At 30.2% G+C, this 24,381-nt stretch overlaps 2 protein-coding genes and 1 long non-coding RNA gene across 3 annotated transcripts; 1 reads left to right on the forward strand and 2 right to left on the reverse strand.

Moving 5' to 3' along the window:
• Positions 1–4,057: 4,057 nt before the first annotated feature.
• On the reverse strand, positions 4,058–6,789 carry LOC126852171 (tubulin alpha chain-like). The gene is made up of 6 exons (XM_050596670.1): positions 6,622–6,789; positions 6,031–6,275; positions 5,330–5,557; positions 4,846–5,104; positions 4,434–4,589; positions 4,058–4,315 (listed from the first exon to the last, which is right to left on the reverse strand). Exons 1-6 carry the CDS (start codon positions 6,787–6,789, stop codon positions 4,058–4,060), a joined length of 1,314 nt encoding a protein of 437 aa, XP_050452627.1.
• Positions 6,790–7,532: 743 nt separating this feature from the next.
• On the reverse strand, positions 7,533–8,976 carry LOC126852178 (nuclear receptor-binding factor 2-like). The gene is made up of 3 exons (XM_050596678.1): positions 8,918–8,976; positions 8,352–8,608; positions 7,533–8,267 (listed from the first exon to the last, which is right to left on the reverse strand). The coding sequence occupies exons 1-3, from the start codon at positions 8,939–8,941 to the stop codon at positions 7,796–7,798; spliced, it is 753 nt and encodes a 250-aa protein (XP_050452635.1). The 5' UTR covers positions 8,942–8,976; the 3' UTR covers positions 7,533–7,795.
• Positions 8,977–9,285: 309 nt separating this feature from the next.
• Positions 9,286–24,186, forward strand: LOC126852471 (uncharacterized). Its single transcript, XR_007687830.1, has 10 exons — positions 9,286–9,417; positions 9,493–9,579; positions 9,653–9,736; positions 11,960–12,150; positions 12,558–13,512; positions 16,275–16,504; positions 19,579–19,732; positions 21,618–21,872; positions 22,374–23,251; positions 23,600–24,186. It is a non-coding gene; the product is annotated as an uncharacterized LOC126852471 (long non-coding RNA).
• The last annotated feature ends 195 nt before the right edge of the window (positions 24,187–24,381 follow it).

Here is a 24,381-nt window from a genome sequence, read left to right on the forward strand (position 1 = left end):
TGCCAAATTTAACAAAGAGTTTAATATTAATGTTACAAAAAATTTTTGTGCATTATTTTATAATATTAATCTTTTCTAATTATAGAACATTATATATACAATATTGTGTGGATAAAAACAAGAATAGCCATATTTAATAAAAGAAAATAAATAATAATCGCTTTATTGCATCGTCATATTATTTTATATAAATATAAATTGAGATTGAAATATTAAATAATTAGTAATCATGTTTGTTAATTTATACAATGAATATTTCTCATAATGATACGTAGTTTTCTCAATTCAGATAACTTTGGGTATCAAGTCCATGTGCGATTGTGCGGGGCACCCCGAAGAGGCTGCAGTTGACGATGGTGCAGGTTTTGGTGGTCCTTGAAACATGCAGGTTTTTGCTGTCTTCAAAAGACGCCCATTGTTTGCAGTTCGCCAATAAACTGTACGAACTGCCTGCTTTCCAGCAACGTAACTAACAGCACCACCAACCAGCATCTACGGATTAATTATTAGCTGTCAGATATACATCGAAGCTTCAAATACGAGGTACGATATAATGACTGTTTGCTCTTTGAGTGTATATGAATACGAAAACAAATGAATATGAAAATGTGTCTTTATAGGAAGGAAATAAAAATAATGTGATTTTACTTATACATAAACATTTTATTGTCGGAGAATTTTTTTATAATACACTTTTTTTATAAATTAACAGAGAAGAAAAGGAAAACAGAGGAGAGAGAAAGAAATATCAAATTTTTGTTCTGTCTTTTCTACACATTGCATGGATAAGAAAGAAAAAAGGCTGATTTTTTTTTCTTGTTTAAAGCTATTTGAAACATGCGAGGCTTTCAGTCATCTTTACATATTTGTTGCAATTTTGTCGTAAAATCAATCTTTTTCCAAAAAAGCTTACAATTATCGTTTTAAAAAGTGCCTTAAATACCGAATATTTAGAGAATATATAAAATTAATACATAAAACGCGAGATTTTTTTTGTAAAATGGCTGAATTTACAAAAAGATAGCTACATATCCATGAGCACGATATGTTTGTTCAAAAGTTTATATTCTTTATATATTGTGAATTTTAAAACATTTATACAGATTCACATAATCTGTTCGAAATCCGGAAATGAAATAAAAGAAAAAGTGACTTACCTTTTGTCTGCTGTAATATACTGTAAGTATTGACTAGATCGTTGATATATAACTTGGAAGTTTAAAATACAAAAAATTAAACTTAAATACTGCTTTCTACCTCATTTGATCGTGTAGATGTGAAAGACTAGTACTAATGGCAAGTCGCGCCGGACGGGTATTTTATACGACAATACAACGTCACACGAATCATTGAGATAAGAAACTCGCGCGTCATTCACGACAATTATTACCACGTCTCGTTGGAAGAAAATTTTTGTTTTAAAAGAGGATAGAGAGAGAGAGAGAAAGGAAGAAGCTTGCGAGATAAGTGCGACATATGCGTGTCTAGGGAGTCTTATTTAGTTTTTATCATTTTTTAAGCATATTGATAAACTCTAGTGCAACGCTGACGCATATTCGCGGGCAAAGAGCTAGCAGTGTGAAATATGAACTATGTACGCGCATTGTCATAATTGCATGATTGAGAAAATTGACGTCTGATAGTACAGTTTGACGTAAAATCATAGAGGATAATATGATAACGATGCAGAGTAATACAGTATAAAAACGAGGACATAAAGCGCACAACAATAAACAAAATACGTTGCGTGATATCACATCCGCATCGGTCGTCAACTTATCGCTACTAAATAAGTAGTTTCTAAATGATATAGCTTAATTGAGCAAAGTCGAAAAGAATGAATGAGAAATATAGTTTCATTTATATAAAAATAATTTTTAATCTAATAAAATCGAATAAAAAAAATTATTGCAAATATCATACTTAAAAGATCATAGAATATATTATGAATTAAATTGTATTTAAATAAATGTTATAAATTATAATACACACACATACAAACACTTTCGAAGTTCTGTAGTATTTATCATCCAACTTCATAAAAAAAAATTTGCATTGATCAAAAAATTTGATTAAAAGGATATCCAATGGTTCCAAAATGAAAATTTTAAAGATATCCTGGAAATACTATAAGAAACCAATATCTTTTTTATCGATATTTTATTAAATATTTTCTTTATAAACATAAAATTTGATTAATATTTCAAGCAATATGTAGGTTACGCTTGAATAAAATTACATTAAACGGAAAGTTTGCATAATGTAATATCGTATTGGTTGCTATGATTCAATTTGTTCACGAGGACGGCATGGCGCACACCCGTCGTCATAAATGAGAGAGTTCAAAAATCTCATGATATAGATAAGAGCACAGCTGGATCTCACGTGATATTCTCGTGCCGTTGTAAATAAGAACTCTAGACCGTGATCGTGATATGCTGATTATTGATTCTGATAAAAAACTCCTGCGTACACATTGCGTCGTATAATGCCGATTAGTAATCAGTGCTGATCACATGGGGTCTGATATAGATTACTTTTGCAAGTATGAGACTGATTGTTTACCAAACAGAGAACGCATGCAACATACATAAACTTTACGCACATATATTAGATTTTTCGTATGCAATGCATTATTAAATTAAATTTGTAACAAAATATATTTTACGTATTATTTGTTGCTTATTTAATAATGTTTCTATTTTTTAATAGCGTTAGATTTGTTTAACATAGGATATTTTAACATACGATATTTTAAATAAACACAACATGGCAGTCATTAGTGTATATCGATGTATTTGTATTGTGTGCATGGGCTTGCATTTATACTTCACAAGGTTTCAAGAGGTTCAGGAACACAGAAAATATAGTATATGCATAACACAATTTTTTATGATCTAATTTATCATTAAAAAATGAGAGCGATATTTGTTTATTAAAGTTTAAGAGCTTTCTAGACTCGCAATCTAATCTAGAACATTTGTTTTTAGAGCTATACAACCTAACAATTTTGCAATATATATCCAAGCAAAAAATTACATATAATTTTATAGTTTAATCGAACACGTGTGTTTCCTTAAAAAAAGTTTAAATTCTGCTTATTTAGAACCACTTCAAAATGTATAAAGAGAGATTGTCATATTAGTAGATGGTTATTAATAGGAATATATTTTGTTCCGATAGACTGTGATACGATCTGAAAGAGATCACAACTTATCGAATGTCTATATGATTAATTATCTTTTAATTTAATACGCATCTTTGCGGGAGGCAAGTGATCTCCACTTATCACTCGATACGTTATCAATTTCAATTGTGGGAAACCCGTGTTACTTCAAATCAGAAAGATGACGAAGTTCAAGAAGTTGCAATTAGTATCATGATATTTGTTATTTAGAAATATTTATTGGAATTATTATTTGTACATTTTTTTTATCTGATATTTTGTTAGACTAGAAAGAAAGAAAGAGAGAATTAATATCTGTCGCTTATATAAAATTATAAAAATTATTTTATTGTTAAAAATCGTTTTTATTTAGTATTATATATGTATGTTTTTATACATATTTTTATACAATACATATATGTTGAGAAACAGTCGTATCTTGCCTTGAGTGTAACACGCAAAGTTGGTTGGATAGATACATACTGTGTATGCTGTAAGATATATTCGTAAACTTAATCTTTTCATAAAATTTGATTTTTTATAAAATCTTTTTACATTAAACTTCCCTATATTTTTGGAACATTTTTATTAATGTCGCACGTTTGCTCGTTTCTGAAAATAGAAACATGTCTCCCTCTAGATATAAATTTTATATATATTTTTTAAATATAATAGTTATATAAAACAATCTAGAAAAATTAGAAATACATCTTTTATGCTGTATATTAAAATATATATTAAGCAATTTTTTTTTATTATAGAATAATGTGTTAGTACATATTGAGGAAATCTCAATATTATATATATAATAGATTGTTAATTACCTAATTCATTCTCATCATATGTGTATTAGGCAGCATAAAATTTCAATATTACATATGTAAAATATGTTTATGTTTCGGCTTCAATATAATCTTCTAATAGAGCACTTATGTTAGCTCGAGCATCTGCAAAATTACTTTCTTCTATACCTTCGGCCAGATAATGATGAAAGAAAGCTTTTTTCTGATACATTAAATCAAATTTTGATGCAAGTCTAGTCCAAGCATGCCGGATGGCAGTATTATTGCTCAAGTTTGCAACAGTTACTTTTGAGGGTGTTAAATCACCACCGGGAACCGTAACAGTCGGTAAATAATTAAATCCTAGCTAAAAATGAATAGTTTATGAGTAGTTTATTTTAGTAGGATAATATACTTGAAATAATAGAAATATGACCTGTTTTTATTTATCTACAATCTGCGATAAATATTAATATTACAATTACCTTAAAATTTGTTTTAATAAAATTAACAAAACGTACAAATTTTTTATCTTTTAGAAAATTAATTATGTTTTTAATCTCATTGATATTTTTTATATTTCCGCGATATAGCAGACAACAACTCATATACATTCCAATACGTGGATCACATCTCACCATCTATATATCAATAAAATTTTAATTAGTCATTATATAGTTATTAAATATTAATGTTTTTTTAACATTTTTTTTTAATCTTTCATAAGTATCAAATGATTATATTATTTTTTATTATGCGATTTATTTTTTTTTTAATTTTTAAATGCCATTCAATATAAAATTTGATATTCTCTTCTTAATTTGATTTTTAGTAGCATTTATAGCTTGTGATGATGATATTTTTGAGGCATTCTGTATATATTATATATATGTATACATGATTAGCAGGATCAAAACAATCCAACGTAATTTGTTGCTCCGATATATTCGAGTATGCTGCTTTATAAGAAGGTATAATTGGTGCGAAAGCCATTAATGGGAAATGTAATCTTGGAAATGGTATAAGATTTGTTTTTATATCTTCGAGGTTCCAATTTGTAACACCATCGAATCTCATTGATGCGGTAATATTGGAAATAATTTGTGCTTGCAGACGATTGAGATTTGTATACGTTGGCGCATCAACGTCTAATTTTCTACAAATGTATAAATATGTGTGTGCATATATACGTTTAATCAAAAATATTTTTCTTTATAACAAATATCATTTACAATATAGGATTTTTATTATTTTTTCAATATTAATATATGGGGAGATATATCACACTTTAATTTTATTTTTACTCATTTATTTTAATCATATGATATTTTTATAATAATTCTATTGTTAATTTAATATAATTCTGCTACAAATTTTGCACCTTGCACATATATCATATAATGCTTCATTGTCTACTATAAAACAACAATCTATATAGTCCATAGTGCCGTGTGTAGTTAAGACGGAATTATAGGGCTCTACGATTACAGTGGAAATGTTTGGTGCAGGATAAACAGCAAAATCCAACTTTAGTTTTTTAGCATAATCTTCACTGAGCTGTTCTAACAATAAAGTCGTAAAACCACTGCCTGTGCCACCGCCGACTGATCTACAAATTACTTCTCTAGTTTACTTAATTTTTGCTATTTGCGTGTATCCTGATGTGAATAATTTTAAATGAATAGGAGAGAAAAATTTGAATTAAAGTTAAATAAGAACATCTAAATATATATATTTCCAATATCTATGTAAAAAACTCAGAAAGGAATTTTATATATATATATATATATATATATATATATATATATTATCATTCGAATATATATATATATATATATATATATATATATATATTATCATTCGAAGGAAGTTATAAATGATTTAAAGACTCGGGGAAAGAAGTATATAAAGAATTATATATGGCCACTTTTTTATCTATGATTTTATATAAGTGGATTTTTTCTGTGGAGACAAGTTTTATTAACTTTAAATTAATGTAATGTTAATATTGGAACTTAAATAGATTGGAAAAATATAATCGAGAATAATATATTATACATTTTTGAAATAACAGTTACCTACCTAGAAATTATAAACGCATTTAGATTCGAACAGTTTTCACATATTTTACGAATACGATCCAATGTTATATCGATTGCCTCTTGACCAAGCGAGTAATAGCCTCTTGCGAAATTGTCAGCAGCATCTTCATTTCCAGTAATTAAAGAATCCAATTGGAAAAGTTCTTTATAAGCGCCAGTTTTAATCTCATCTATTACCGTTGGTTCTAAATCAACTACTATGGTACGCGGTGTAAACAATCCTTCCTAAAATATTGTACTTATAAAAATTCAATGTTTTTTGTGCTTTTAACAAAAATATTTCAATAAATTTATTTATTAACTTTTTTTTATATCTACCATATACATTTTATTAGGGAAAATATCAAGTTCAAAAAAAGAAACTATTATTATTCCTCAAAGTAATACCATCAATAGCAAAAATATTATAACAATTATATATAATGTGCTTCTAAAAAAATTCATTGCTTTTTCTTTAAATATATCTCTTCTGAAATCAAGATTTTTTAAGAATTTTTAATTATCTATTAACTTATCGATTAATTGAATATGTATAACTTTTATAATTAGAACATTTATTGCAATAGTTTACCTGTGTTTGCGAGAAAAATGATGTGAAATTGCCTGTTGAGTATTTTTTTTTTAAATTTCCATTAGGTTCAATCCCGTGCTCTAAACAGAATAATTCCCAACAAGCATTCGATATCTGTGTTCCAGCTTGTCCCACAAAAATCGTAACCACTTCGCGAATCGCGCTCATCGAATTATTTGACCGATAATTAATACAATTTATACAGAAAGTTTTTATTTGTCAAAATTAAAATGCTTTGTAATTAATTATTAAAATATATAAAATTAATTTTAAAAATGATCTAAACTTTTGTAAAACGGCACAAAAATTTACTTATAAACCCTTAACCAATCATTTTGATTAACTGAGAGATGTTCATTTGCAATTTAGAAACAATCCTCAAAGAAAAATATGTATATATACATATATATGTATATATTCATATGTTAGATTCGTATATTTCGATATTTCTATTATATCACATTTAAACAAGAATATTGGTTAAAAAATCAAAAACTAATGATATATTTATATATAATAAGAATATATTTATATATTAGTTAATTTAATATAATATATAATTGATTTATTTTTTAATCTTTAATATATTTAACTTTGCACACATGCCAAATATTTACAAACATCAGACAATTTTGAGCTATAATAATATATGAATATTTATGATACATTCAACGCAAAGAGGCTTAACAATTATAAATTTAATTAGAGTATGTGATATTTTTCTTTGTGCTTTTGCAATATATTATGCTTATTGGTTATCTCTCTATTATATAAGTCATTTAACATAATATTTTATCCAATTGATCACTTTTTTATTCTTCTTTGTAATATATACTATAGTAATATACATATATCATTAAAATATTGTTACATATAATAATATATTATTTTATATATTATTAAAATTATTATGTTATTTAAATAATTTATTTTTAATTAATTATTATTAAAATAAATATGTTTTTGTATCTTACATTGTGCTTTATTATATGTTGCTTATATAAAATTTATACATTTACATTTAATTATCAATATAATAATATATTTGGAAATATAGCAATATTTTTACAGTGCTAATTAATATAATAAAATATAATTTCTCAATGTTAATTTTTTTCTATATTTCTTTTCTGAAGCTTTTTTTTTCTGATTTTAGATATATAAAATCTATAGTTCATGAAGATGTAAAGTCAAAAAGTGGCATTTCAAGAGGCGTTAGAGGTGGTAATGGAGCAAGACGTAGAGGTTCTTCCGATCTAATGTCATCATTGGAATTGACAGAAACAGCATAAAGACGTTCTGTTAGCTGGCGTACTTCTTCTTCTTTTGCTTCCAGTTGACTAAGTAAACTCCCCACAAGAGATCGTAATTGGCTGTTAACAGTTCTAAGTTCCTCTATAACAGTGCCAGTATCTTTTGGATGTTTGAAGCTTTTTTCTTCAGCATCAGGTAAGGGTATCAAGCCTAAAAGGCTATCTTGCTCATCGATTGTTTTGTATATAGCTTGACGTAAAGAACCATCAAACTTATCAATCCTTATATTTGTACAATTATCTTTTTCAGTATATTTAGCTACATGTTTACTAAGATCTTTCTGATGATTTTCTAATGTTGCTTTATATTCTTCGTATTGCACTTGTTTCATTCTAAAAACAAATATTTTTTTTTATTAATAGAAAGTCATATATAAGATTAAAATATAAAACAAATAATTTGAGATTTAAAAGTACCTGACAACAGCTGCCTGCCTTTTATGATAATCTCGTTGTAAACTGAGAGAGTCTAAAGTGACAAGTGATTGAATTGGTGTCAGAAATTTTGGCGTCTCTTGAGAGGATAATGTAGGTGCATGTATATGTATGAGATTGGACTCGAGCTGTGCATGAGCCTCCGTCAAGAGATCAGCCACAATTTCATGACACTTTGCTGCGTCTTCAAATTTTCCTCCACGCAGTAATGCTTCTGCTCTTCTCTGTTTTTCATGTGCCTTAGATTAAAATATTGATTATTATAAATCATATATTAATTTTATTGACGATGCACACATTTAATATATAATAAATACGAATAAAATATGCGAGAATAATTCATAATAGGCCTAAATATGCATTCAAAATGTGTTTTATCGAATAGTATATATTACGTTTATATATTTTTATTTTGATAAAATATAGCGTATTGTCAACTCTCTTAATGGAGATTATATAAATAATTATTACTTCTTATTCAATTCATACAATGTGATAAATACATTATATAAAAATATATATTATCGATGGAAAGAAACAAGACTTGCCAAGTTCAAGGCAGACGTCTCCATGACTGTCCATGACTTGTCAGCAAAAACATTACAATGCCAAATAAATGTTCCTAGATTGTGAATTCAAAGGAAAGAAGTAACTATAGTAAAGCTGAGTCTGCTGTTACATTTGTATAACCAAAATGTTTGTCGGACGTACCGATTGGTTATCAGATAGAGAATTTCTGGAGACTGTCAAAGTTCTAAAAATTCTCTATCCGATAGCCAATTGATGCGTACAAATCGTTTGTCGTATGAATATCATATTAGGTTAACTTCCAATTATTTCTTTCCTCCAAGTACCGAACAAGATATTTCTTAATTCATGTTTTAGTTACCAATTCTTTATAAAACGCGCGAAAAGAGTTTATCTAGTGTATATTCGTAATATCGCGATATGTTTTACTTGCACATTTTTTGTGTGCTTTCGTGCAATTATTTATATTGACAAATTGGAAAAGGAGAGGCATCGAAGAGATAACTCGACTGTAGAAAATGTAAATTAAATAACATCGAAAGGAATAGTTCATTTTAGTACATATTTGTAATATCGCGATACGTTTTACTTGCAGATGTTTTTTGTATTTTCATGCAACTTTCTGTATTTAAAAATTGGAAAGGGAGAGGAATCAAAGAGAGAATTTGACTGTATAGAAAATGTAAGTTAAATAATATCTAGACGAATAGTTCATTCTACAGTGCACATTCGTAATATCGCGGTTTTATTTACAGATATTTGTGTGCTTCTATACAACATTCTGTATTTAAAATTTGGAGAGAGAGAGAGGAACCAAAAAACTTGACTGTAAAAAAAATGTAAGTAAAATAATATGAACAAGGAATAATTGGTAGTAGCATTTCAGAATTATAATTACGGATATGTCTGTGACACATAATCAAAACTTTCTATATATGAGATAAAAAAATAAATAACTCATACATAGAGATAGAGTATCTTACAATATTTGCTATATTTCAAAAGATTAAATAAAATTACATTTTTCAATTAGTTTTAAGTAAGATTTGATGTAAAATAATTTTAATTTGAAGTTTAATTACAAAGTATATAACATCAACAATTTGAGTCGGTGACATATACATAACGATATACATTGATAAAATAAAATATTAATGATTTTCCTTTCATTAAAAAGAAATTATCTCAATATTAATTAAAGAACTAAACATTTTACATATGTATAATAGAATAAAATAATATAAATATTTCTAACTAAAATAAATGTATCTTATGATAGTCAGATCTATATGTATATGTCGTCTCAATATGTTGAAAAAATTTACAACAGGAAATCCGAATTTTTTTCTAAAAACTTCAATTTCATTGGGAAGTATTAGCGAATATAATCACATCCATTCCATCAAGTACTCTAGCAAGCCACGGCGCTTGCGCGCGCGAGCGCTCATTCTAGTGAATGGGCACGGCTCGTGAACGCAAGAGTCGGCGGCGATGTATGAATGAAATAGTAAATATAATTGACAGAAGGGCAGGCGTGGGCAGGCCAGTCGTGCGTTCAGTCAGATCAGACCAGCAGAAACAGGCAGAATGAGGTGCAAGACGGGAAGAATCGAGGTCATCATCTCCATCATTTGAGAATAAGCGAGATTTTTTTTTATTTCTTTCGTTATATTATTGGCCCCGTCAATTGCGCTTTATTCCATCAATCTTGGTTTAATTAGTAACCGAGTCACTTTTGGAATTGGATTATTTCCATTAGCAGCAAGATGACCAAAAAAAAAATAAACTTAGAAAATCATCCCTAAAAAAATTAAAAAAGAGAAAAGAATATCTTTTAATCTCGGAACATTTAAAATTATTTTGTAATAATGCCATTTTTCATTATTACAGAAAGGCGATTTTAAAAAAGGAAAAAGTTTAAAATATACACTTTTTTTTTTATAGCAATGAATCCGATTCATATGTGCTGGTCTACAAAATGAGCATCGCATATTAAAATGTATTTTGGAATAATGATAATGCATTGCAACTTTTGCTCTATATAATTATTTCTTTTGACTTTTAAAACATCCCGTTTTCGCAAATTTTTCATACATTATATTTCCGTTGCAAAAAATTGCGCAAATATTGTCTCGAAAAGATCCGCTTGTGTGTACAGTCAATGTATCGGTAAAAGAACGTCGAGGAATATGGCGAGTTCTTGACCGGTCTGTCTTCTCCTTCTCTTCACTTCCCCTCTCTCTCTGTGGAGTCGTCGAGTGACGACCAAAGACGGTAGGAAGGTACGGTTTCCGGTCGCCCACGCGACAATCTAGTCGGGGGGCTCTTTCTCCCTCTCTCTTCTTTTCTCTCATCGGCTAGCGTCGTTGTGAAAATCCTCTCGATTCAGGTGTATAGATAGTGCTTAGGAGCGGTAAGTCTCTGGCGCAACAGTCCGCTACCGTAGTGGGGTGTGTATGCGATGGGGTCTAATATTTGCGTATCTTTGCGTGACGCACCCGTCACGCGTAACGTCACCTTCGTCGCACGGTGTGAGATTTGCCTAATTTAGGAAGACAACTTTATGCGGTTGTATATAAATATAAACATTTGATTCACATACGTGTGTTCACATTTATATATATAAAATTTTATTATAATTATATAATTTTTATATGGGGTTTTTAATTTTCCAAAAGAACTTGCACATTTACTTTTATTCATTGCATTTTACACACGTTTGTCCTATACAATTGAATCAGGGAAATCAAATCTGCAAAAGAGCAAATTTTGGAGAATATATAGAGAACAATTTGAAATTAAAAAAAAAACACATACAATGTTATTAACATTACTTCCATGATGAAACAAATAACTAGAAATATTTTTTTAATAAATAGATATATAGTTAAATCTCTCCTAATTTCAAGTTTCCTAAGGATAATTTTTTTATTTTCATCATCATTATTCTACACTCATACTTTCGTGGATTTATGTATGAATTAAATATGTCGCGTACATATTACATGAAAAAAAAGTCATGCAAGGAACTAATAGTGATTTTATTATTATAATTTTTTTAGTAAAATAATATTCGCCAGAGTATGTTTTACTCGATTTCCCGATACCTCGACGAAGTGGTAATCATGGAGGCACGTGGGCGACCGGAAACTATCCCCCCTACATTCACGTGCCCTACCTCTCTTCAAAGGGAGTGTTAAAGAGAAAGAGATTCATGAAGAGTAAGGAAAGAAAGTAGAGAACAAAAATTAAGGTATGCATAAAACTATACGTGAAAGTAATAAAATTTAGAAATCTAAAGTAAAAATGAGAAATACATGTCAAAAATAAATAAGTAATTTGATTCTGATAAAAAGGAAATAAACAGATATTGACTCTCTACTGTGTGCGTGTGTGTATAATTGTAATTTAAGAATAATTCAAATTCAAAATTAAAATTTTTTTTTTATATAAGATGAAAAATTTGACTTTTATTTATAATAACTTATAACGCACATTGGATATATGCTGTTACTTACTGTAATAAGACATAATAAGTATATGTCATATTTATATAATTAATAATTATATAAATTTATAATTATGTTGATATTTATTTGATTATTACTCAATATTTACTGATAAATGATTTCAAAAAGATTTTAATTATAAATATTTTAGTCTTTTTTAGTGGTGATTTCACATTATAGAATCAAATAAATTATTTGATATAGAGATCAAGAAAAAATCAAAATTTAAAATATTTTGTTTGTATAAATCTTATGGTTTAACATCATATGTAGTGAATTATATAATCGTAAGTGTCTGCAAAGAGAGGAGTGTAAAAAAGTAACCACATGGAAAATAGGAATCTAGTAAGTGACACGTTAAATGATAAATTTGGTGGATGAAAATCATGAGTATATAGGTGTACGAAGAACGGAGAGAAATATGGAGAAACAGAAGATAAGAGAGAGCGAAGAAAAGCAAGGGAAAAAGGTAAAAAAAAGAAAGATAATAAAACAAAAACAACGACGATGGCGATGTAGAAGGAAACGAAAAACGAACGGGTAAATAAAGATCGACCCGTCTCCCACGCTCGTGTGACCATTGTTATTATATATCCCGTGGGGTATTGTTCCCATGGGAAAACTGGACAGGCTCGTTCTACCACCTATACCTGTGAGTGCGACAAGAAGAGAAAGGAAAGAGACAAACTGAGCGCACCAATACACTGACGTATGTAGGTCCACACAAATATACTTACAAGTCAACGGACCACAAGTTTCAAGTAAGACGAACATGGTTGTATGAGACAACGATGCACGCACGCACGCACGCATAACGTACGCGCGGGCGCACACAGATTTTAGATATGTGGGGGACGTTCACCTCGCATCTCAGACCCTCGTCGAGCTCGTTCGCGGGTCCAGAGTGTATGCATGCATGTTAGTACCATTCCCTTATGAGAGACGTTATAAGGAGTAGTATCCGAAGATGTATATGTGCGAGTCACACATACATACACGATTATACGCCACGAATGTCCACGACGGAGGTCTTTCGGTGGATGCTTGAGGAACAGGGTGCGGCTCAACCTACCTCGCTTGAATTACCTACCAATATTACTGTCTAGGTAGGTATATCCAAATGCAAGCGACGCGCACAACACAGGATATTATGCCATATTTGCATCCTTGATCCAGGACACGCGTGTATCTCTAAAGCGTGGGTCCTCTTTTTCCTTTCTTTTGATGCTTCTCCGTTCCTTCTTCCGTGTGATCTCTCATTATTTTAAAAAAAACTTTGTTCGAATCTTGAAGAGTTTTTTTTTTTAAATGATCAATGCGCATTCAAAAATAATATCTATTGTATTGGTAACAAATATTCTATGTATTAAAATACATTATTTAAGAATGAATATATGTTGTGTAACAACATAAGCTTCAAAACTTTAATAATCTCTTAAATAAGTCTTATATATTTTCTTATTTTTTTATTATGTAATGCGATATACCTTTTGTTTATAATTGGTAAATAATTAAATATTTAATAATTACATAATTGCTAAATAATTAAATAAGGCTATCGGTAATGAGATATTTTGTCAAACATAAGAGTGCTTTATATGTGATGGTGCAACAATTAAATTTTATTCGAAATTCAATTGAATTAAAAGCTAATTTAGTTTATATTATTTTTAAGTGAGATAAAAATTCAAATTTGAAATATGGTCCCTGCTATGCCTGTTTCTCTGCATTTAATGGACCGGAAGACGCTCATAAGGGACATTGATGCGAAGTATGTGATAATGAGATGGGTTATGATCATTATTTAAAAAATTTAGAGAAGCATAAATGTATTTACCATTTCTTTTAAATAAAAACTTTGCTTGCACACAATCATATATAAATTTTTATAAGAATATAACTCAAAGAGATAATATGATAGCAATATATTTCTTCGATAAGTTTTATTCAGTCATTTATTTATACAATAATTATATGGAAATATTTTACGATGATGTACAAATATTTAAATAGCGGTTGCTTATCAGAAAAATGATCTTTTTTTAATAGATAAAAGAGAGAACACGCGTAAGAAAACGTAAATGTAATTAACATAATTATCACACGGAATCGAAGGAGCGAAGATCGATGAAAAGATTATCGCCTGATGCGACAAAACTTATCGCAGTAACCCGTTAAATGTCAAATTCTTCGCATTTTTGTGTCATTCTAATAGTAGTAACATCGTCGAAATATTACTGCTTTCGGAATGTTGCACAAGACCTTATCTTACCAAATCGGATGATCTCATGCGGAAATCACTTAATTAATTAATATCATAATGGAGACTGGAGTGCATTTTTTTCATCATTATAATAAAATGTCTCTATTAGTAAAAAAGATACATAATGCGAAGAACTTAAAAATTCTAAATAGATGACAGTGGTTTGGGACAAGAATTTTATATTATTTTCTATTAATATACATTTATATGTGTGCGTATATGTATAGGCTGATCTCTTTACATCCTCAATAGTTGTCTTTTTATAGCGTATTTTTTGTTACATTGTATTTTTATCCTTTTGTTGAATCTTTTATCCATAATATAAATAAATTCCGATCTTATTAATAATAGAAGTAACAGACTCTTAAGATTAAAAAACTAGCGTATTTTCAAAAAAATTGAAACAAAAAATGGCCAAGTAACTTACATTTACGTTAACATTCGTAATTTGTACTTTTATTGAAGAAGATCTGAGTAAAGGATTAGGGTTGTATGAGGGATTGGGAAGAGAAAAGTAGTAAGGGTGGAAACATTCTGTATCACAGTTCTTTTTTTTTAAATAACCAGTTGAATTTTAGAATATATTTTATAATATATGTATAATATATTTCCTATTTTTTTTTAGAGAAGTCCTTAACGTTTTTAAAAAGTAAATGTGTTAATTATTATTCCTGATATAACATGCCTACACGCAAACATAATGTAAAAGATTATTGGTGGAATTATTATAATATAAAAGAGTGAACATGATAGAAAAATATAAAATGGAAATATGTGAATTTGAAACTTTGACTAAGCAACTTCTGCCATCTCTCAGTGTGTACTACAACCGTATCATAAGCTAAGCAGTTACATATCGGTGGTCGTTTCGCAAATTATTGAGTTGTGTAATGATTTGAATGTCCCTTGAAAACAATTAAATCCAAAACTTCTAAAAACTTCAAATTGTACCTAATTAGAAATATTTGATTCAGAGTAATGTAATTTTTTATGATATTTTCCTAAAGAAATTAGGAAAAATTTTATATTTTTATATTTGATAATTAGTGTCATTAAATGTTTTCTTTTACTTCACGTAAGTCATTGTAAAAGAGCTTTGTATTTTTTAAATTTTTATTGTAAAAAAGAACTTAGACTCTTTTATGATTATCAAGATTAAACAGTTTAAAATTGTATATTTATTTTAGCTAATTTAATAGTGTACGAACTGGTATCTATATCTTTTAGTTTTATGTTTCATCTTTTACATTAAACAGTTACAAATATAGTTCTGATAATGAATCATGACGTAATATTTAAATATAATCCGTAGAATATGCATATCTTAAATGTATGTAACTTTGTACATTAAGACATTCCTGCTTATTTTAATTGCCATCAAATCTCTCTTGATGAACATTGCGTGTTCAATCTATTTTTTTTTGTCTTAAGCTATTATAATATTATAAATAAATTATATTATAGTAAGTTTATTATATATATATAGCCTCTCTCTTTCTCTCTCTCTCTCTTTCCGCGCGCGCTGTTTACGAGCTTTGCTTTGCTCGTCAATATTTAACCGCAGTCTCCGTCTTGCTCAATTGGTTCCTTTTTTTCTGCTTTCAGTCTCTTGGAGCGTACGCCTTAGACTTTCACCGAAAGGAACTCTTAACCGTTCATTCATAAATTGATGATTGAAGGTTCTCCTGATCTCCGTTTGGTCACGAGTGATATGCTCATGCGCGTTTCACGCGTAACGGCACGAGGCCTCAGCTCTACTCTATAAGAGTTTTTTCCATTTTTTTAAAGATATTACAGAGTCACGACAGAGCTAATGCACGCAAGGATACGCACAGGTATGCAACAACCAATAATCTTCATTAAACGCTTTGTGACCCATTGCCAGAGTTTAAGCGCAATGCTAGCTTTCAGAACTTATCGCGCTAACATATTATATAGCGCATTAAAATATACCATGCTTTTAATTGCTAATTGATAATTTATACGAAAATTTACTTTAAAGATTTATAGATTTTTATGTACTATGTTCTATGCCTAAGATAATAATGTAATAATTATTAAAACGTTAATATATTCTTGTATTTTGACATGCAATTAAGTAACTGATATTTATGAAAAGATGTGCATGCTATTTAAAAAATATTATTAAATTTTTATAACTATAAAACTATAGAAAGAGAAAAAGGAAGAAAGAGAGAGAGATATATATACGTTGCTTTAGAGACTATTAAAACAGAGTGCCTTAACAATTTCAATCACAAGTATTAGGGAGATATGATTAATGTATTAAAAAATGCATAAAATATAAAATGGACATATGAATCGTGAAAAGGAAGAAAAGGAAGATGCGAAAGAGAAACGTTGCCCATGCAAAAAAAAAAGAGAATAATAAGAGATAAAATTGTTAAAGTAAGGAAGAAAGAAGAGAATCGTGAAAAGTATCGAGATAGCAAGAATATAGCAGGAGATATCCAACGCAAGGGCGCGCCGAGGACTCTTGGGTTGGAAAAGAAGAAGGAAGAAAAGAGGTGTGGCACACGGATCTCTAGCATTGTCCGACGGCGCGCGGCTCGCGGCGCGCGTTCGCGTGTCAGGACTGGTCCATGCACCATCCAAATCTATGTATACGCGGTGAGATGTACGTGCATTAACCGCACTCACGCATAGGAAAGAAGTCGCCTTCTTCGTATGTACCTTCGCAACCGACTGTTCGTGCACGCACGTGCGTGTGTAAGACGACTATACCACAAGCGTACGACAGACCAGACCGGTATTCAGAATCAAAGGAGAGAGGAGCGAAAAAGAGAGAATAAGATGCGATGTGACAGACAAAGAAGGTAGAAAGAAGGTTGGTAGAAGAGGGAGTAGGCACGAGCCTAACCGCAATCAACATCCCACGCGCCTGGACCAACATTTAGATGCCTTCTCTCTTTCTCTCTCTCTTTTTTCTCCTCCTTCGCCCTTTCTCTTATTCTATTTTTTTATTCATTAATTATCTACTTCTCGTTTCATTTCCTAAATTTGTTCTTACTATATAAAGATTTTGTATGTGTGTATGTAATTCTGATATGCTCAATTTTCAATATTCTAAATATGAATAATACGATTTGTTAGGAATAAACAGGAATCAATTTTGTGTGTTTATAGCATATGGATTTATTAAGAGTAATCAAGAGTATAGATTCATATGATCTCTCTCTCTCTTATTATGTTTAAGTAGGGATATATGTAGTATAAATACAACGAATGATTTTTTTTTTAAAGCACTTTCTTTTATTATTTATGTTATATATAATTTTTGCTCAGCATACTTATTCGAACAAAAAAACATGTGGAAATAAAAATTCAATTTTAATTGCCTTCGATCAGGATTGGTGTCGTAAATCGAACATGTTTTGTAGAGTACGGTTTGTATAGAGTACGTTAAGTGAAAGTTAAATAAGCACAACATTATTTGTTAATCATCTGCCTCATTGTGTGTTTATTTAACCTCGTTATTTCGTTCTTTACACAAGTTGAATGCACGGACAATATTAATCTTTACATATTTTAGATACAAAGCAAATATATACTGACATAAAGTTTAACTAATTGCAGCAAAATTTGTTTTAATCAATCAAAAAATTTTATACATATATTTAAATATTAATTAAACAGTAAGTTATAGCAATGAAATATTTTAAATAGAATTTTTGTAATTTAGTAAATCTAATGCAAAACATATGTTATCATTTCATGCAGCATACAAATAGTTTAATATTTTGACAGAAAAATAAAAGAAAGTCAATTTTATTTATTTTTTTAATTATCTTAGAAATACAGAATTTACATTCCACGTTAAAATGAAGTTTAAATGCATAATTTTGATATATATCTGGAAAAATATTTGAGGAATTAAAAATTTTTATAGCAACATTTATGCATTGTGCGATAAATTTTTAATACAATATATGTATCTCTTTCAACAAACAGTCACAAGGAATAAACGTAAAATTTATTCTTTTCCGTGCGATCGTGTTGAGTCTTAAATTGTCGAATCGTCTCGTGAAATAAGATCCATAATAAATTACAGACAAGTCATCTCTTCTTTGGTCTCGCGTTCTCCGTTTCTTGTTTTCTCATTCTTATGAGATCGTTTTTCCGTATGCTCCGAGCAAGAGGTAGATTACGATTTCGAATCGGGACGACGAACGGACGACGGCACGTTGTGTTGTTCTCCTAAAAAAGGAGAACTCGTTGTGTCCTGACGCGATAAAGAGCAACGATGTGGACAGCCCCGAGTGGTAGAGTACATAATAGCCAGAACGAAATCGTATTAGGACAACGAAGAAACGTTTATTCCGGTTTTTATTGAACCAATGTCACTTTGTCTTTTTCCTTTGCCCCTTGCACATCTCTTCATACATGCATCAATCTTTATAATGGCATTTGCAATGCTGCGTGACTAAAAGTTACAATTTGTCGTATATGTTTTCAGTTTTTTAATGTCAAAACAATATGCTACGATCATCAAGCTTTTTTCTTGTACCGCGATTTAGCTTAGCCTGGAATATCAATTAAATTTGTCCGAATACCATAACTGTGATATTAATTTCGTGTGGTGTCTTCAAAAACACACAAAAAAATTAAGATTTACATTTTAGTAAATGCAGTAAAATATTAAACATATTGAAAATTATACATTTTGGATATTGTACATTTTGATTAAAAAAAGATCTCGAACATTAAGCGACAGAAAAAGAGAAGCATGACATATGATGATATAATAATTGTCTACATTTTTGCTGTTTTTTTTAAATATACAATTAAATTATTTTTATTGTAACTGATAAAAAATGATTGCAAAATTTTTTATATTTTTCGATTAATGTTTTTGAAAATTTTAAAATTCTTATTTACGAATTTCTAGATATGTCTTTCTCCATACTTCTGGTACCATCAAGATATTTAATTTGGACAAGATAAATTAAACAGCGCATGACTTGATTATCAATTGAACATGATACGGATAGATACAATAATATAACAATGATCACAACTCACAGCATGCGCGAATCATCGTGGTAAGTGTGTAAACTGAATTGAATAATTCCTTTTGTATGGTATCAGTCATAACATATACTTGATACATGAATAGCATTTAAGATTGTTGGGCTTGCAAATCAATTTTAATACAAATGCATATATATATATATATATATATATATATATATATATATATATAGCGCAATAGTGTTTATTATTAATTTTAAGCTCGCGAAACACCATTCATTTACGGTCAACATTGGAAAAAGAATAGAGTGTACGAATAAAATTTTCATTACTCTTACATACTCTTGCTTTGAAAAAATTGATTGAATTATTTGATTAATTAAATTGAACAAAAAGAGACAAGTAAATTTTATTATGTAGAGAAGACAGTATTTAAAAAATGAAAAAGGCAAGATCTTTTCGTGAATAAATTTGACGCGATGTGTTAGACTGTCCTACTGGTCTGACTTGTCACCGAATAGGGTAGGAGGTGAATGAGACTGGTATATACATTCATCACTCAACGAGTCCTCTCGCCATACATCTCAGAGGCTCGGCCCTCTCGTTCCCTCCCAAGTTGTTACGCTCCCTCCTGCAGTCTGATCGAGCGCGGAAGCCCAAATAAGGGGAAATGCACGGCGAATTAAGCCTTCTCTTTCTTATGTCTCGCGCGATACCTTGAAGAGGCGCCAGCGTCAAATGAAGTCTGAATAAGAAAATGCTTAAAAAATCAGCAAAAGGCCGATTTTTTAAATTAAAATTATAGAATTTTATGTTCCCAGATTCATTAACTACATGTTTTGATAAAATAAAAAATTTAAAAAATATACGTATTCAATATATAGTATACAATTATGTTGATGAATATTTTCTTAATGTAATTTGGCAGAAAAAAAGAAAGAATAAGAGATTTGTAATATTTTTTAATTTTATATTTTGTGTTTATATGGTAATGTAGTGGTATTTATATGATAAGATATGTAGCATTTTTATAGTATATTAGAATAATATAGAATTTTTAACTTTTAAGACAATTGCAATTTAAGAAAGGTAAGAGTATCATTATTATGACGCATGCGATCATTCAGTGATACTGCAAAGCGCACATCTTGAACATCGCGATGGGAGGAGCTCAATTCGCGGCTCGCAAATTTTAATGGCGGATTTTTGCGACTCGCCAATGGTATGCTTGCGAATCTTACGTTTCCGTTTCAAAATTCAATGTACAGTTTAATATTTTTATTATATATATATATATATATATATATATATATATATATATATATATCACGCATTACGTGATTTGAGGAGAGCTCCTCGAAGCAAGCGCGCGTGGGACACGCTGCCTTGTCGCGTGCCTCACCACTTCTTCAGTGTCGCTCAACTATAAGTTCCTCTCATGCAATATGGTATATAAAATTATTTCACAGATTTATTTCGCGTATAACGTATACAGAATTTTTAGTAGAGATATTTGATTAAATTTTTATCTAATTATTTTATTCCATTTATTCCATAAATTCTATCAAAAAAATATTCTTCAATGCTGTCGTATATTATTATTATATTATTATAGAACTGTATGTTTTGCACTATTGCTTGTAAATTATTCAAATCAAGCTCTATATATATTTGACTTTTTTATAATACATCTGTTTAAATGAATTATATTTATTATATTGCATTACACATCTTTATTCATTTAAGAGAATAGCACACGTTCTCATAAGTTAATGTCTTTATTGATTAATAGAGTTAATGCTAATTTTCTGACATGATTGGTATGATTCATTTTGTTAACAAAAAACTTTTTTTGCAAACTTGACTTTATTCAAATTTGCAAATAATATGTAAATCTATAAATTACTATATTTTTCTAACCGATTATTATTTTAGTTTTATTGTGAATTTGTATAGATGATCATCCCAAAGACAGTTTCAAGAGCGACGCAGAAAGCGGATTTAATGAATATATAAGAAAAAGATTCGAATAAAATTTCCTACCACAGCAAAGTATGAGATAGGAGACACAGCTCGCTTACCATTTCGACATACGAATGATATCATCGCTCGCAGGAGCGGATTCAGTTATTCTAACAACGCGCGCGCATTCACTTATCGCGAGTGATTTAGCTGCGAGCCAAATTTTTAAATATGCAGAATCCAGATACGGTATGTAGCTATATAGATTCGATCTCGTATCGTGTCAATTCTGAACACTTAATATCTGTAGGCATTTAACATAATTACAGCATAATAATAATTTATAGTTATTATACAATATTTTAACTAACAATAAGATTTTTGTTCAGGATCAAGTTGATTTATTCTAATTTAATCATACTAAAACTTTAAATACGTGACGTTCTTTTATATAAGATGACATATTTTTTATATATTCTATATACAAAGCAGTTAAAACTGCAAAATTATACCGAAATATACCTAATTTTTTCTAATAATTAACAATGAAATGAGAGATTAGTGCCTTCTGTAAATATTATAGAAAATTTTAATCTAATCGATCCAGATTCTTTGCTCTTGTTTTTTATATATGCTGATAATAGTTTGTCTTTGAGAAACATCAATGTTTACTTCATAATATGTACGGTTCGAAAGAGAAAAATTTTATTTCTTTCTCATTTTATTTTTCTCTTTCTTCTCCTCTTACAGCTTCGGCACGCTCGCGCGTAACCAAAACCCAGCTGTCTTTCACGGCTAGCGCGCGTACTGTAACTCGTTCTCCACCCACCGGAGAAAGATCGAAGTAAGGCAACGGTCCTGGAACCTGTTTCGAAGCGTTTGAGAGTCTCTGTCCTGCCTCGTCCTCATCGTCCATCCCTCATATCCTATCCTTATCCCACCTACTATTCCACTTTTTGCATCTCTTTGTTGCTCTTTCACGTTCCTTTTCTCTTTTCTTTATAACATTCTCTCATCATCTCACTTTCTCTCTTCCCCTCTCCTTTTTTTCTCTTTTATTTTCTCCATCTTTCTCTCTTTTTCTCTCTCTCCCGTTGGTGTTGGCTCCACGTATTCCGGCGCGTAATATCACGCACATCATCGTCACGAAGATGTGTACGCGTGTCTCTCCATCGGTGCTCCATACGAAGGAAGCCAGAGGAACATGAACCAAGATGGGTCGATGGATGAATGAGAAAGAGAAAACGGATGGGGAGGAAAACGCCGAGAAGAAGATAACAGGAGGGAAAAGGAGAGCCAGAAAGAGAAGGAGAAAAGAAAAAGTGGGAGGAGAGCGGTCAACGCTGAGAAGGCAAGGCGGATGGGGTATGGCACACGCCACACGCCATCATAATGGAATAATGAGGCAGAGACGATAGCAATCGCGCGCAGAGGCTCTTTTTCCGTACAAGACGACCGTGTATTGAAGCGCTCGTGAGAGCTGTACGCGACCGCGCACGAGCATAGAAACGTCGTGGATGAATTGAGCAAATCAGAGCCACATCCGATGAGGTCAGATCGACTCGGTCATGCCTCCAAGACTGCGTGTTCTTGGGGCTATCGTAAATAAGTGGAGGATATTACAAGATGTAAGAAATCTTATCTCGTACGTTAGTAGCAATTAGTAGCGAAATACACAAACATCATACATGATGTATCTTTATTATTATGTATGTTGTCGAGTATATCTTTTTGATATTATATTCATAATACATGCAAATATTAGATGTTAAATATTTGCTCTATGTATAAAAATTTGTGCGGATTGTACGATATAAAAAATTTTGTAATGTATCTTCATGCAAGAAAGCAATGTAATTTTGAATATTTCATTGCCATACACTAATTAATATGATTATAAAAACAAATGTAGCTGAATCGTGATATTCATGTTAAATCATATTAACCAAAAATTTTTTTATACTATAATGAAAAAGGAACAAGGGCAACGGTAGGAGATTACAGCAGGAGAAGAAGCTGTGGCACGTGACCCCGAAGAACACCAGAGTCAACTCGCTTAAGTAGCCGAGCTCTGCTCTTTGACCCAGCCGACAATTTCAAATTATGTCTCTCAGAAGGAGAGTGAGAGAGAAAGAGAGAAAAAGAAGGAGAGAGCGGATATACTATAGTCAGACACATACTCCCCTCTTCGCAATGAAGGTAACGTTCATTCGCAACTTCTCATATCTAAGGCGACCAGAATGCTAATCTGGTGTCGCTCGTGGCTTCGCCGTAATTAGTCAGGATGAGATAGTTCGAGAGGCAGGCGCGCACTTTATCTGTAATCTGTCGTTGAATAGAACTAGACTGCACTGAAAAAGCTAAATAAAACTTAAATGAACGATTTCATTAGCCAAGTGCAATAAACAAGAAGTGAATTTGCGAATTAATAGACAATTCAATGAAATGGTTTACTTAAGCTTTACTTAACTTTTCTCAATTTCTTTTTTGTTATATAATGCAAATTGATTACTATTTTATATAGTTCAAATAAAATTTGCGAGCGTGTTTGATTGCAGTAAAAGTTTTTCTTGTTTTATACGCACCACACGTGATATAAGTATTGTATTTTCAAGTAAAAACATGCGATCTTTCGTAATTTATTGCTGCTTCATTATGCTGCATTATAAACAATTTTTGTTTAATTAAAAATTGATTTACATTATATTTAAAGATGTAAATGTTTTTTTAGATATAAAATACTGCCGATATTTCCGCG

This window comes from Cataglyphis hispanica, chromosome 10 (assembly GCF_021464435.1).
Source record: "Cataglyphis hispanica isolate Lineage 1 chromosome 10, ULB_Chis1_1.0, whole genome shotgun sequence".
Classification (NCBI taxonomy): Eukaryota; Metazoa; Arthropoda; class Insecta; order Hymenoptera; family Formicidae; genus Cataglyphis; species Cataglyphis hispanica.

Excerpts from the sequence above, each read along its gene's own strand:
- LOC126852171 (XM_050596670.1), bottom strand. The coding sequence starts at position 6,789 with ATGAGCGCGATTCGCGAAGTGGTTACGATTTTTGTGGGACAAGCTGGA. Across the intron at positions 4,590-4,845 it reads GTTTTGATCCTGCTAATCAT|ATGGTGAGATGTGATCCACG; the intron begins GTATACATATAT and ends ATTGATATATAG. Across the intron at positions 4,316-4,433 it reads TTATTAAAACAAATTTTAAG|CTAGGATTTAATTATTTACC; the intron begins GTAATTGTAATA and ends ATTCATTTTTAG.
- LOC126852178 (XM_050596678.1), bottom strand. The coding sequence starts at position 8,941 with ATGGAGACGTCTGCCTTGAACTTG. Across the intron at positions 8,609-8,917 it reads AGACGTCTGCCTTGAACTTG|GCACATGAAAAACAGAGAAG; the intron begins GCAAGTCTTGTT and ends TTTTAATCTAAG. Across the intron at positions 8,268-8,351 it reads AGGCAGGCAGCTGTTGTCAG|AATGAAACAAGTGCAATACG; the intron begins GTACTTTTAAAT and ends ATTTGTTTTTAG.